Here is a 16021-nt window from a genome sequence, read left to right as displayed (position 1 = left end):
GGTTACATACGCTTCAGGTTACATACGCTTCAGGTTACAGACTCCGCTAACCCAGAAATAGTGCTTCAGATTAAGAACTTTGCTTCAGGATAAGAACAGAAATCAGGCTCCGGCGGCATGGCAGCAGCAGGAGGCCCCATTAGCTAAAGTGGTGCTTCAGGTTAAGAACAATTTCAGGTTAAGAACGGACCTCCGGAATGAATTAAGTACTTAACCCGAGGTACCACTGTATCTATTTTACAGAGGGGTTATTGTAATTATGTGTGTACAAGGCAGTGGGACAATGGAGGTGGCTGTGACATGCTCTGTATCTGAAACCAAAATGATATGGTATGAGGTGGCAGATTACAGGTACAATAACTTCATTTTTAATGCTCCCTTCTGTTCGAAACAAAATGCTGCAGTTATCAAAAGAAATGAAAACCCAGAACAAATTCTAGTGCGTTTTATCCCCTTTCCCCTCACGCGCCAGGTCTTTTATTAATATTTGTTTTTAATATGAACTGAGTTGTAAAGGCGAGCATGATTTATCATAGGGGGAGATTTTAAGCCAGGGTGAAGTAAATCAATGGGGCGGGGCCTTATCCCCTGAGTCCTCCTACGCCAGATTCAGATCGATGTGCTGCGACGTTCACTAAGGACACGACAATATCTTAACATTGTCAGCAACTCCTCAATACACCCGCCCTGCAAAAGATGGGCAAGTAGGGCGTCTGTTTGCGCTCGCGGGGGGGCGGCGCATTCTTAATTCCCCGCGTGCGGACTAACAGCCCGCTCGAGAGGCTGCATCCCTTTTCCTTCCCCCCTATTTGCTTCAAGCCACTTTAGGGGCCTGAGGAGGTCGCCTCAGGACCAGTGCAGAACCGACCCGCCAGAGGGCGGCCACGTCCGCTACAGACGCCTCTTTGCTCCCCATAGCGAGCTCCCCGCTCGCCCGCCCGCGCTCCCTCCTCCCTGGCTGCCGGCTTGCACCGCGGCGCTTGTGGCGCTAGGTGGTGCTGCCCGTCCTGCTCCTCACGGTGCAGCATGGCGGCGGCGGCGGCGGCGGGCTCCTCGCAGCCCCAGGCCGGGGCCACCGCCGCTGCCCCTCCGGTGGCGACTGAGGAGTCGTCGGACAGCGAGCCGGAGCAAGAGCCCGGCTCCCCGCAAAAACTCATCCGCAAGGTCTCCACGTCCGGCCAGATCCGCCAGAAGGTGAGCGCTGTAAGGGTCGGGCCTTCAGGGAAGAGGAGGAGGAGGTGGTTATGCGCTTCCCCCTCCCCTCAGCCTTCTTCCCATCCTCCATTTCATTCCCACTCTCTCCTCCCCAGACCAGCCCCGGGTAAACGGCGCTGCCGTGCAGGGCCTGGGCCCTCCAGCAGCCCTTCAGCGCGTTCACCTAACCCGGCCCTCTCGTCAGCAGCAGGGGTGGCACTTCCATCGCCCTTTGCCCTTCCCCTCATGGTCTATGCCACCCCCCCCTCCAATGGCTACTGCGCTTTGCAGGTTTTATTAGGGCCTTCGGCAAAAAAATATATATGCCATTGATGGTGGTCGTGGGGAACCCCTCATCCACCTCTTGCATCCTAACATCTATCCCAATTGCTGGGTCTCCCAATGAGGGAGGGTGAGAGGGCACACAGGTGAGCAAGGGCCAAGGCAGCAGCTGGTCCTTGCGCTGCCCTGGCATTTCGTCTACCTGAGTGAGCAAGGTGTGGAGGTGGGGCTGGGGGAGAAGATGCTTCTGCTCCTTCTCCCAAGCGAGGGGGTTGGCAGCGTGCTTTGCGATACCCAGAAGGAGGGAGCCAATAGAGGTGGGTGGCTCTGTGCCGCCACCCCAACCTCCGCTCAGTGTGCTTGACTGCGCTTGCTCTCTGGGTAATGTAGTGGTTGGGATTGGGGCCCAGGGTAGTTATGTATCTATGTATTTCGTTTATGAATGGCTTCCCGTGGAGGTGGTTTCACCACACAATAAAAAACCATATACAAAACAGCTGCATATATAAAAAATAGTATAGGCCCAGCCCTTGCTGTCACACTGAATTGAGGGAGAAGGCAGAGGAGTGTGTGGACTGTCCCTGCAAGGAGTCATCATCTCAGCTTTCTTACTTGAGCATATTGTCTCTCACTCTCTTTCTCAGTGGGTTGTGTGGCGGGCTCAGCTCTAGCCACCCAGAAAGAGAGTGTAAGTAAGCCATTTACCTGCACGCTATCTCTCTCTGATGTGGCAGTGATCTCCCAAATATATTGCCCAGAGGGGCTACTAGGTAAGTAGCTCAGAGGTGACAAGGCACTGTCTCTTTCTCCTTCACTCTCCTTATCTAGGTGGTAAGTTAAGAAGCTGCCATGTCACCCAGAGTTAGTGCATCCAACTTTGGTGCAGCCCATATGCAAAGTGTAAGCAACTAAGTGGAGTCGGTGGCTGTCTTTGCTATCTTGCCCTCCACTGGGCAGAGGAGGACTTTAAGAAAGAGTAGAAACAGTGGTCAAGGGGAGGCACAATCTTTCTCTGGGCAAAATGGTGGTTATAATTAGGCCTAACAGAGGTATCACTTGGATAGGTGAGCAACTACTGACATTGGTAAGGAGCCATGATCTCATCTCACCTGGCTGTAAAAGGGCAGGTAAATGAGTTATGTGGAGGTGAGAAGTTATGGTAAGCAGTCATTCCAGAGAGAGAGGGTGGGGGTCTTTGCTGTCAGATAATGAGAAGTGAGTGCTCCTTTCAGGTGGCAGCAACTAATGTGACCTCCACTGTATGCTCACCTGGCATACAATGGATACCTAGCGTTCATCCAGCCTAGCAAACAAGCAAGCTTTGTTCCCTGGTAACTGAGAAGGAAGGAAATGGCAGGGGCTCAGGAGGAATGAAGGAGGGGTATCACTTCACTCTTCCTTGATGGTAGGTCTAGTCCAGCTCAATTCTATTCTCTTTCTCCCTCTTCTGGGTGGTGAAGTGGAAAGGAACAGCTACTTCAGCTCTGCACCCTCTAGGTGTCTTAGGGGTCCAATCTCTACTGCAGCCTAGAAAAAGAGCAAGTGAGTGAGCAGAGGTGGCTCCTTCTTGCAACTGTCACATTTTTGCTTTAAGTCATGAGTGACTCTGGGCAGAAGGGTCTGTGTGGAGGTGGAGAAGAGAAGGTGTTTCTGCAAAGAGACAAGGAGGAGGGACTCTACCTATTCAAAGGTGATCCAAAACTCCCAAGGGGGTTTCCTTCTGTCAGAGGTGGCAGTTCTTCCTCAGTGAGAGTTGGTCAATTCCCATGTTCTCTCCCAAAGTGTGTTGGGGCTTTGGCACCTTCCTGACAGTGCTGAGTCCTGATGTCTTGGTCACACTTTGTATGTGTGTGCACACACAAATTTCTCTGCTGCATCAGGATGATTAGAGCTGCTTAAATGTCCCCACTTAACCCTCCCTAGGCCTTCCTGCAGTGTCCCATACCCATTTTAATTTTATTACCACAAAAACTCTTATTCCTTAATGAATTTGGAGATTTAGAAGAGTGTTGCATCTTGTTATATGAACTGTGCATCTGCAGTCCTTGCTGTGTATCTCATGAACATTTCCATTATTCTGGCACGGGTTTGATTATTTTGAATGACCAGCAGCAATTCAGCCAGGGAAGCTTTTCCTATTGCTGCATCTGGTTGCCAGGAAAACCTGCAACCACTGAATTTCTACGTGTTGCAACATGGTTATGAAGCCATACTAGGAAAAAAAAAGAATCTTATTGGAGTTACCCCTGGTATCTCTCAGAAGTCTGCAAATAACGGGTTATGTTTCAAGTTGTGAACCCAGCATTCAAAATCCCTATTGTGCATCCTGGGAGCATTTGCTGCCTGCAAAGCTTCTGGGATGCTACTTGTATCTTTGACACAGTGTTATATGTACTTCAACTTGAAGTCTTCATACCATATGGTTGCATAGCAATAACAGCAAAAATGAAGGATGAAAAAATCATTGCTTTATAAAGATTGATTACATCATACAATGTTGTGTGACATTGAAATGGCTCAGCAATGTGTTTCACATCCAGGAGGAGAAACACTTGGCTGGTTCACACATAATGCTAAACCAGGAATGGGGAACCTATTTCCCTCCAGATGTCCTTGGACTGCAACTCGCATCAGCCTCAACTAGCATGGCCTTTGGTCAGAGGTAATGGAAACTGCAACAATCCAACAGCATGGTTTAGCGCTGTGTGCATGATTTGGAATTGGCTGGAGTGAAGCCTTGGGCTCGCTTACCCCTCTCCCTCTGCTACATGGATGAACTGAGGACTTGCACAGTGTTCACGTTTCACTTTCCACTAGTATTTCCTTGTTACGTACAAACCATTGATCTTGGTTTCAGACGTTGATTTTGGTTTCTGCAGAAACTGATGGGCTGCAGAATAGGAGGAAAGAGGAGGCATGGAAATGGGGGTAGTGCCTACTGTAAGAAATGACAGTAGAGGAGGGGTGAAAAAGGGTGTGTGCAAAGGGGGAGTTGTAGAAAAAGGAAGGAGGAGTTGGCATAGGTATGGGAGTGAAGATGAAAGCAGGGATACAAAAGGGGCTGCAGAAAAGGAACGGGTGGTGGCTTCATTACTGGGTGAAGGTAAAAAGGGTGCTTAGTAGTTAGAATGTATGGAGGAGGAAGACTCTGGGGTGGACTCTGGGATAGGGGTTGCAGAAAAGGAGGGGGGGGGGAGAAGGCATGGCCATGAGAGGAAAGCTGAAATTTGGTACAAAATGGGGCTGCAGATTAGAAGTGGAAGGCTGGGATGATTGCTTGATTAGGCACAATATTCAGCAAATGGAAGTATGTTAGTGAGGGAATGGTGAGCAGAGGCCCGTAGTTAACATATACTGTATTTGGAGAGAACTCTGTGGGGAAACTGGGGGTTTCAACCAATATTAAGTTTCTGAATGACACATTTTTTTCTTTATTAAATTAAGTCTGGAAACAGCCTTAAGTTTAAGATAGAAAAATCACTTCTAATTTCTGCTGCATTGGTCAAACTTATGAATACATAGTATATATGTATTTCAAACAAAGAAACAAACACACAGGAGGAAACCTCCTAAAACATGTAGTTAAGCCTACTATTGACATTGTAGTATTAAAGTCACTGGCAGTGACATCATAAACTGTTAATTGATTACTTGCTTTTTACCTTAGGTAGCCAAATTCTTTGTATATGGAGAGCCACTATCTATATTTGGTGATTATGACATTTACAATTGGAGAAAATTCCTGAACTTCATCTTGTTTGAAGATGGACATTTGAAATTCTGCTTCCTTAAATGCTTTTATCATATTTAAATAGTACATTTGAAGAGACTCACTTAGGAATAGGGAAGGATCCAGCAGTCTCAAATTTGGACTCTAAGCATTGGTGTGAGTGAGAAAAACAAAGAATGAGCCTTTCCCAAATTAGAATGTTTTAATTGCAGTAATTAGAGCTGTGACATGGATGGATACATTTTATTTTTGCCATAGTTCATATAAGGCCAAACTCCGCTCTGAATTCCCACTTAATCACTTGCCATGCTTTGCATCATTTCCTACGTCAATGTGGTTGTAAAAAGCCTAAACACTCTGCTTGTGCTATGTGAATATAAACATTTTAAGTACAAGGATTATAAACAGAAATTGTGTATAGCCATTAAGCTTCCATTGCTTTAATCTAACAAAAACCTCGAGCTAAGCAGTACTGGATTCTCAAGATAACAATTTTAGAATTACCAATTGCTCTATTTTGTGACTTGCTATCTTAATTATGTATACATTTCTTCATTTACATCCGCTCTAGCTTTTGATCACCTTTTCTTTTCCAATGAGAGATGGAAGACAAATGCATGATTAATGTGTATACTGGGCATGTCATTTTGAGGGGTTTCTTCAAAACTGACTTGGGTTGCTTACATGCTAGAACTCTTTAATGCTGCTGAAGAATTGCGTTTCTGCAATTAGGTGGTGGTGGAAGTAAGGCAGATTCTTCACAGCACTCAATATAGCATTATGTAATCCAGTATCTTGCCCAAGATACTTCTTTAATGTCTACTCATATCTAAGTTCAGCTAGCTAAGATGCTTTATACATTGTTAATGGCAAGCTTTGTGTTTGCTGGTTCAGACATGTTACTGCTTTCTGGGAAGTGTGGTTTGGGGATTAATACTCATTTGTTCCCTGTTTAGTTAGCCCCCACCCCCTGACGGTAATATGTGTTAAATTAATGACTTCTCTTCCATTGTAGCTTTTTATCTTTTCTTTCCATTACAGTAAAGTATTGCTGTTTTACTATAATGAAAAGAAAAGAGTGGGGAATGGTGAGAAACCACTAATTTAATGCACACTTTGGGAGTTGGGAAATTGGCCAAATGGGCAATTCAGCACTATTCCTGCAGCTGCACTGGCCAGGGTAGAAATGGAATGGGCTTAAACCTGCGGACAGGAGCTTTCTGTTTAAAGGAACAGTTACCCTTAAAAGCTCTAATTTCATGTTGCCTGTCCATGATGAACAGGCTGCTGCTGCAAAAAGAAAAAGCCACAAGTCGGGCCTGAAAAAACACTGGGCAACAACACAGAAAAACAGTGGAATGTAATAATCTGAGAGTGGTTGGTGAAGAAAAGATGGCCATTCCAGGGAAAAGGACAACTCTGATGTTAATTTGAGCTTTATAGCTGCTCAGTCACATAAGGTTGACTATTTAAGATATAGGAAGGTTCAACAGGTACTGAACAATAAAAGAGAATATACACGTGACAGTATGCTTCCAATAAAGCACAAGAATATATTCTAAACATATATTTCCACATAGGTACCTTAGGTTTGTTCTTGCTGTTACTCTGAACAATTACTGGCCTTGAGGAGTTTCTGGAATTGTAGTGTTAGTTCTCAGCTATGAATTTAGTCTCCTAAATCATCCAGTGAGTTACAGTTTAAGTGCTCATTGCAATAAATCTCAAGTGCTAAGCCACTGCTTTGCTTGCATGTCAGCCATTGGCAAGATGATCTAAAGTGTCCTGAAGGCCTGAAACATGGCTAACCAGAAGATTCTGTTTTTACTTTAGTTTCTTATTCACGCTCACAAAGCAATCAAAGGTTCCTGTTATTTAGCAGTGTGCACTAAAGAACAGGTGGTACCTCTAGCACAGGCATAGGCAAACTCGGCCCTCCAGATGTTTTGGGACTACAACTGCCATCATCCCTAGCTAAGAGGACTAGTGGTCAGGGATGATGGGAGTTGTAGTCCCAAAACATCTGGAGGGCTGAGTTTGCCTATTCCTGCTCTAGCATATAACATTGCTGCTTAAGATCCTTTTAGTAAACTGAAGGCAGACTGCCTGTGTTAAAGAAAACTGAATCTGAAGTACAGTGGTACAGTGGTTACATACACTTCAGGTTACATACACTTCAGGTTACATATGCTTCAGGTTACAGACTCCGCTAACCCAGAAATAGTGCTTCAGGTTAAGAACTTGGCTTCAGGATGAGAACAGAAATCGTGCTCCGGCGGTGCAGCAGCAGGCCCCATTAGCTAAAGTGGTGCTTCAGGTTAAGAACAGTTTCAGGTTAAGTACAGACCTCCGGACCGAATTAAGTACTTAACCTGAGGTACCACTGTACAATACTTTAATAACAGAGTTTTGTGTGTGAGAGAGAGACTCAGTAAAAGCATAATATTACATTAGACATTAAAAGCTGTACTATGCCTTTATTCCAGCGGACCTGTAGAGAGACACAGGATTTTGGGAGAGGTGTTAGGTGTTATGAAACACTGAAATTTGTAGTACAGCCTGCTTAGTATTACTCATACTCCTGTCTTTACTGACCTTTGCTGATGCACAAGCTGGGCTGGAGGGAAAAGGATCAACAAAGACTCAGATTTTCCCAAAGAGAGTTCACTTTACAAGTTGACACCCATGGCTCTCTGTGTTTTCCAGGTTCCAGGAACTAGAGAAGCATTTCTGTGAATTGATATGAATGTTTAGGAAGTAATTGTACAAAGTTAGTTATAGACACAACACTGGCTCCATGTTGCTCCTGACTTCCCTTTAGTCATTGGCTGAGTTTACTTATTATTTGGAATATTTACAAAAGACTAAACATTACAAAATACCATAGCAAATGTATAATGACAATAAAAATATAACAAAATAAATCAGATGCAACAGTTCATAATAACATAAAAAGAGCCTACTGAATCATGCCAGTGGCTCATCTAGTCCAGCATCATGTTCTCACGGAGGCCAACCAGATGCCTGTAGGAAATCTGCAAGCAGGATTGGAGCACTACAGCACTCTCTCTGCCTGTGGTTTCCAGCAACTGGTATTCAAAAGCATTTCTGCCTTCACATTTTCCAAAGGGAAATCTGATGCTGCCCACAAGTATCTGGAAAACCCTCTCGAGAAACCCTGTGGAAGTAGAAAATATTTTAGCATCAACACAATATATACAATATATGTTGGAGCTTGTCTAACTTAAATGGGCAGTGTGTTGCAGAAGCCAGGTTCCATTGCATTGAGGTTGTCATGTTGTCACACCATGGCTGAGATGCATAGATTTGAGGCCAGGGATCTTCTCGGTGCAGATCACATGTTCTGTAAGTGTGTCTTGGCTGTGGTTCAAAATAGAGGGTAGGATTGTATCCTAAGCATCAATTACCCATCTAGAATGTGGGAATCATGATTACTTCCCTTGCATGGGAAGGTAAATATTATGAAACATTTAGTGCATTAAAGTATGTAAATGAGAAATGTGAATGCAGATTTTTAAATAAAATTAAACCAGTATTAATTATATTGCATAATATTTTACAGTCTGCAGTATTTTGCTGCTTTAGAATTCACTGTGTTTTCTGGCGCTTATGTTGTTTTATTAAGAAGAAGTCTTATTTACATCATTACTTTGTCCTATTTTTAACAGTGCGGTTTAGTTTGCAGTGCAACAGGACGTGGTGAGGACCAGCAGCAATAAAGATCTTAAAAATAGTTGCCAGCTAGCTAAAAATAGAAATGTGAGACAAAGTACTTCAGACAATATATTTTATTTAAACTGCTGTATGTGTGTTGTTGACCAGGGCTAATGAAGCAATGACACATTCAGTCATATTTGCTCCAGATTTTCTCAAATGGTTCCTCTTCTGTAGAAGTGTATTTTCAATTCATGATTAGAAAGTGGAAAAAATGACCAGATGCAGGCATAATATGAAAGCGTGGTATGTGCTAACCATAGTCAAGTATCCATTGTTTGAGCTTCCAGATGTGTAGTAGACAAACCATGGTTGCTTGTATGCTTGTTTCCCACTTGTTTCCCACTGGCTCAGCATCCAGCTTCACAAGTTCACTCCTGCCTCCTTGTTATAGCAGCCTTTTGAGGCAAAGCAATGATCCTAATTGATTTGTTAATAGTATATGAATTCAGACATAACAACAAACCACAGAGGACCTTTTCAGTAGTCCCATTTTCTCCCTGGTTTGTGGAATGCTTCACCTGGTGAGACCCACCTAGTGCAGACTTTGTCATTTTTTCAGCCCCAGGTCAAGATGTTTCTCTACTCTCAGGTGTTTGATGTGCTAATGGTGGTTTCCTCATCCATCAACATTATGCATAACATGCACCTGCATTATGTGCAGCTCAATTAATGTTTTCAGGGCACATCACAATCATTTGGAACTTGACATCCTTCAGAATGGATTCACTGACTAGTTTAAAGTGTTTTAGTGCCTCTTCAGAAGGTTATGACATCAACTTGCACACCTGAAAAAGAAACATGAAAATTTATGTATTTAGCATTTATGTTATATAAGAAATAAATAATGAATGCTTACAGACAGCTCACTCCGTCGTGGGGATTCGAACCGCCAACCTTCTGATCAGCAAGTCCTAGGCTCTGTGGTTTAGGCCACAATGCCACCTGCGCTCCTACTAACCATGCCCTTACTACCATAAAAAACAAACTACCGTAGTAGGGAGGTTGGGGACAGTTCATTTCAGTTGAGGAAACAATTCCCTAAAATATTCTTTGATTTGCTCAAATGGGCAGTAGGCAGATATAATATTTTGCTGCTACATAGGTGCTCCAATAAAAATGCACCTCATTTTCTGGTCTTGTGCTTTGCCACTCACTGTACTACAATTCCATAATTCCAAACTATTTTTAACAACAGCAACAAAAAATTAAAGCCTGCAGCACAGGGCAAGAGGCCTTACAGGATTAGAGCCAGAACCTACACATGTTTATTCAGAAGTAAACACTGCTATTTTTAGTGGAATCTCTCCTTTCTAATCCTAGACATGTGGTTTGGGGAGAACAGAATTCTCATGTTCCTCTTGTTTTGCAGTGTCCCTCCCATTTGAAGTTCTAAGCGCCTCAAGACTTATTTTACAAAATGTATAATATTGGAATTGTCTTCTTCAGGGGAAAGGACCTGCATTGCCGGGCAAGAAATAGCTCTGTAACTGAAACTGTAAAGTTTGTGATACAGAAAGGAGGGATTTTCCCAGCATACAATTTCACCTACCCCAAGGTCAGCTCCTCCCAATGTGGCTCAAAATTCGAATTTTTTTCTGACCACAACTGCAGAGAGGTTGCTCTTCTATTTCACTCCTTTACTCAAAGTCAGATTTTTTTTATAAGAAAAAAGATGAATGAGCACTGGGAAAATGTACCGTATATTTATGGAATGATGACTGCATCATGTGGACCCCCTGTTAAATATGAGTTAACAAGCCATAGCAATTGCACAGTAAACGTCGTGTGGAAGCAGACATCATTTATTTTTATGTTCACAAATGGATTCCTCCAAACTCACAAACAACATGGGGTTGGATCCAGACTTGCATTTCTGTGAACAAAAACAAGGGACTGGGCTTTAGTGAAGGCTCCTGCTGGAGGAAGGAGGGAAGACAACTTTCTCTTATAGTCCAAAACTCCACCTCCCATGCTGTTCTTGCCAGAGCATGTTTTCAGGGGTCTGCAGAGGGAAGGGGTAATCTGCAAAAATCATTGCTTCTCCTCCAGCGCAGCATCTTGTGGTGTTCTATCCATAGCTAGTCTGGATCCTGCTCATAGTGTGCATTCTCATTCCTTATTCCTTAATATGGAAAAAATTAAATATGGAAATACAAAAAAGAGCTGCCACTGGATTAATTTCATCTGTAGTACATCTTCCAAGATGTCATCATATCTGAAATCTAATATTTAACTTATCTTTACTGCACTGCAAAAAGGGACATTCTTATCATAATTTCAGTTAGTATCCTGACTGTGAGTCTCCTTTAAAGACTATGTGATGCTTAGAGTAATGGGTCCTCATTGCCTGAAGACATAGTGATAGCTTGAGAAATAGTTGATGAGTACAAATCCCATGCAGCCTCTGTCTCTTGGTTCACATAGGCTAGCAGAAAGGGGAAAGAAAGCTGTTTTCATGACTGCAATTGAAAGTTAGTGAGGTGTATGTAGTTGCTACAGTGTTGGACTTGGATGTGGAAAACCCAAATTCAGCACCAAGTTAGTGTTCAGTGGGTAACTTGGTGCAAGTTACAATGTCTTAGCCAGTTTACTTTAAAGGGTTGTTTTGAGGACAAAGCACCGCTCCAAGCTCTCGGCGTCCACAGGTTTTGGCTGGTCTTGCTGGCCAAGCCAAAAATTGTAGCCTCCAGCTCATCCACCCTAATTTTTTCCTGAGTGGCAGAAGCTGGGTGGTGGAGAAAAGTCTTTGCTTTTGCATAAGGCATCCCAGAAGTGCTTTGTAGTGGCATCCATTCATTCTTGAAGATAAGGCCACTGTGGAATGTGTGTTACTGAGTGCCAGTGCTCAAAGTTACACAGAGCACCCTCAGGTCACAGTGCCTAATACTCCCCCTACACACACACCCCTTTCCTGCTCCAAAGCAGGAATACGGGAGTGGAAAGTAATTACTGGTTTGGCCCTGTGTAGCTAAGGATCTTTAGGAGCCTTCACCTTGGAGGTGCAGGACAATCCCCAGCCTTCCTTGCACCTTTGGAAATGACAGGGATTGCCACACAACTGCCTGAATGACTCCACCCACTTCTACATCTAGGTGGAAGGCTTGCTGCTCACCCTGCATGCCAGAGGCAGTACTTATTGAAATATGTCCACTTTTTAACACACTTATTCACAACTTTGGTGTATTCCCAGTTTCATTTTACACATCTATCACACATGTTTGAATGGACAGGCTCTTCTTAAAACATGATGATTTAGATATTAGTACAGTAGTCTTTTTGCTGTTGTTGACTTCAGGGTTGGTGTTTGGCTGGAAAATGAATAGGTTTCAGCAGTCAGTTGGAATACAGAATCTGCCACCCCCTTTCTACAACACTCCCTCTTATCACTACAATGTTGCCTCTACATTAGCTGGACAAGCAAAGTCCTGCAACTCAACTGGATATTGTTGATAAGATGTGTATAGACAGTAATATGTACATGGGTCTACAAAAACCACCAGCTGAATCAGAGCCATCTGACTTGATTAAGTTTAAGTTTATCCTGATGACTCCTGTGCAGATGGCAGAAAGCAGGACCTCATGAACCTGCAATAATAAAATAAAGGAAGCGACCATAGATCCTGAGCATTGTCAGGAAGTGGTAGAAGGCACAAATCCCATGCAGCCTCTGTCTTTTGGTTCACATAGGACACTCAGCTGCCAGCAAGGGGAAAGAAAGCAGTTTGAACAACTCTTTGCAACTACTCATTCCTCTTTTAAGGAGTCATTGCATCCTTTGGGAGGGAAGTGAGGTTATAGAATTCCAAATTAATTCCTGGTAATTGTTATAACTTTTAGTTGACTGGTACATGCATTTATTCCCGGTAATGATGCAGATAATTAAAATATCATTGCTTCATATGACTGACTGGTTGCTATGGGATTTAAGAATAAATTCCTATAATAAGACAGTTTATTTTTGTGTGAGGAGGCAGAGTAAGATTTCTCCCTTTAGCCATTTGCTATGGATCACTGTTCACGTAACGATACATGACCAGATGTTGAAGATAGATTCTAAGTTCTTGTAAGGATTGTAAAGGGAGGATAAGGAACATGTCACGTTGCTTTCAACGGTTACCATTTCATCAGATCTCATTGCTCAGAAGCATTCACCAGTATCAAAAGGACTGAGCAATATGCTAGCTGGGAAGTGAACATCAAGCCAAAGAAAAGCAGCAATGCTTGAAAAAGAAAACATGCTATAAAGTCATCTTGATCTTATCTCAAGCCCTTTCCGCCCAAACCCACCAAAGTCTTTACTAAGCTGGCTGCCTATAAATAGAAGCAGCTCTCTTGCAGAGATGGGCAGCTGTAAACTACAGGCTTTTTCTCTCCCCCAGCAGCATCTGTGTTGTGTGAGAAGCAGCCCAACATCTATGTCAGGTTTTTTGTTTTTTTTTTTGCTAGCCTTTCATGTTTAAGTCGTGTACCTATGAGGTTCCTGTAGATAGTCTAATGCAGGAAAATGCATTGGTTTACTTTGGGGGACAAGAATGTTGGCAGCCTTTTTGGGTGGTGGTGTTTTCTTTGAAAGAGCATTCTTTAAAAGAGATGGAGGAGTGCTCATCATTTGCACAGGTGAGTTTGTTCTGTAGGTGTGAATTCAGTCCCTGAATAGACTGGAAACAGGGTTGGGGTATCGGTTCACAAATATATGAATAAAAAGAATAGAATGGGAATTGAATACAGAGCATCAGTCTTACAAATTTGTGCTTAAACTGCAGGTTGATTAAATACAAAATCAAACCAGCAGTTTGCTGGTTGAGCCTGAAATATTTCTTTGATCAGGATGCGTTGGTAGGAAAGTTCCAGAAAACAAGCTAAACTGTATAATTTAGGACCTGTTGTTACCCTTTTGGGGGCTGATATTTGTTTCTGTTTTAGTTCATCAAATCATGAACCATTCAGTTGTACTCCCAGTAGTTCTTCAAACTATTATTCATGTTTACCACACAAGCCTTGCCTATATTTAGCCTGTTTTTAAGTCTTTGGACTATTGGATAATAATTTTCAGTTGTTTCTTTAAGAGCCTCAGTGGCATTTATCTTCTTATTCTGCAGACCACGTTTGGGACTCTTTGCATAATTTCCTGAAGCTGCATATTCACAGGCTCTCACCAATAAAAATTCTCAATATGTTTTTTCTTTTCTTTTCTGGAAGATATCCATTTTTTCATGGGTTTAGAGTATGAACTAGGAGATGTGTTCAAACCTGCCATAGTAGAATCTCGGTAACTTACCTGATACCTCACGGAACTCACAAAATGGCAGTTCCACTTCCAGTAGCCTATCACTTTCATTCTTTGAGGTAGAGTCCATCACTGCCACTTTTTCAGTTCTTTCATTTACTTTCAGCTCATTATCTTTCTAGGAGTAGCAGTTTGAAGGCACAAACTCTCCTGATCACTTAGGACTTTCCCTAATTTTATTTATCGTCTTTGATATTGTAGAGCTCTTGTGAAACTCTTCTCCCATGCTGTGAGTGATTTGAGACAGGTATAGGAAAATTAGGTATGGTTAAGCTCAGCTGTTCTTCTGCTTCTTCCCTGTAGTGCATCAATTCACTCCCTTGCTTGAGTCACATGCAGCTGGGTTTTTTTGTAGAGCACCCAATCTTTGATTGTGGCATGCCATTATGTGGACTGACTTGTGGGAGGTACTTATGATCCTTTTTGATCCTTTTCAGTTTTCACTGGAGGTAGGAAGATGAGTTTGCTGAGCCAGTGTGGTGTAGTGATTAAGAGCAGTGGACTCGTAATCTGGTAAACTGGGTTCGATTCCCTGCTCCTCCACATGCAGCTGCTGCGTGACCTTGGGCTAGTCACACGTCTTTGAAGTCTCTCAGCCTCACTCACCTTACAGAGTGTTTGTTGTGGGGGAGAAAGGGAAAAGGAGATTGTTAGTCGCTTTGAGACTCCTTAGGGTAGTGATAAAGTGGGATATCAAATCCAAACTCCTCCTCCTCCTCCTCTTCTTCTTCTTCTTCTTCTTCTTCTTCTTCTTCAGTTCTTGGATTTCTGCTTTGCGAGGTCCTGAAGTATCAATTCCTGAGGCTGTGGGGGATGGAGGCAGAACGTTTCTGTATGGAAACCATGCTTTGATACACTTTATTTATTTACCCCAATTATTATGCTAAAACATTTTGAGGACTCCAGTGATTTTATTTATTTATACAAAATATATTGTCCACTCTTTGTTAAAATAATCCCAGAACAGGTTATAATATAAAAGTAAATACATAATACACAAGGATTGATATCTAACATTAGTTACATTCAAAGTAGAGTCACTGAAATCAGTGAACTTAAATCCATTGATTTCAGCAGAACTGCTCTGAGTATGACTTAGTTGGATAGTGCTTTATAAAAGTATAGCATTATAATGAAATAGAGTAGTTCAGTAAATCAAGGAGGGCAAGCTGCCCAGCTCCACATCCAGTTTAGCCACAGGCTGGATGGATAAATGAGTTGTTAACTGACACTGAAAACCTATTTGGGTTGGTGTGGTACCTTTACTTTTACCTTAGTCAAATATGTGAGAGGAGAGCATTCCACAGTCAAGGTGCCAATATTGAGTGATTCCATCCTCCAGAGATTATTGGTTCTATTTTCCTATATTATTTCAGAATTTACTTGTCTGCAAATTGTTTTGTATTTTTCTCTGTAAAGTGTGTGGTGAGTGTGTTGTACCAAACCTTTCCTATTTCCTCACTGTATATTTGTTGAATCTCACTGAAAGTCATAGGAAAACAGTAATTATTTCTCTCGCAATTTCACTTGATAGTTCAGGTCATTCTGATTTTGAAGAGAGAAGTTCCATGCTAGGCCAAGATGACATTTTTTGGCATATAGCATTTTGCTGATGAACAGCAGTTTGGCAAAGGAAAATATGAAAAAGCATAAATAAATCTGCAACTGTTAGGGAGGGCAGGCACTTTAAGTTATAACATCCTATGATTGCAAATAGACATTTGCCTAATAATCTATGGTGAACAGGAATTGCCTCTGACCAGCTAGGAAGGAAAACTTTTGCAAGGTGG

The 16021-nt window shown here is 42.6% G+C and overlaps 1 protein-coding gene across 8 annotated transcripts in view; it reads left to right on the top strand.

The window, feature by feature from the left end:
* The first annotated feature begins 831 nt into the window (after positions 1-831).
* DGKD (diacylglycerol kinase delta) overlaps positions 832-16021 on the top strand; it is a 68116-nt gene continuing 52926 nt past the window's right edge. For 3 of the 8 annotated variants that reach the window (XM_083741690.1, XM_083741689.1, XM_083741687.1), the window contains exon 1: positions 1001-1194. In XM_083741690.1, coding sequence (XP_083597816.1) covers positions 1027-1194 — 168 coding nt within the window. In that variant the 5' untranslated portion in view covers positions 1001-1026. Of the gene's footprint in view, positions 1195-13291; positions 13562-16021 lie in introns of those variants that run through there. The other 5 variants (XM_083741692.1, XM_083741691.1, XM_083741680.1 and 2 more) reach the window with 4 other exon arrangements.

The sequence above is a fragment of the Podarcis gaigeae genome (assembly GCF_964106915.1).
Source record: "Podarcis gaigeae genome assembly, chromosome: 5".
Classification (NCBI taxonomy): domain Eukaryota; kingdom Metazoa; phylum Chordata; class Lepidosauria; order Squamata; family Lacertidae; genus Podarcis; species Podarcis gaigeae.
The sequence above is the reverse complement of the archived record's forward strand: the minus strand, read 5'-3'. Positions and strand labels throughout refer to the sequence as shown.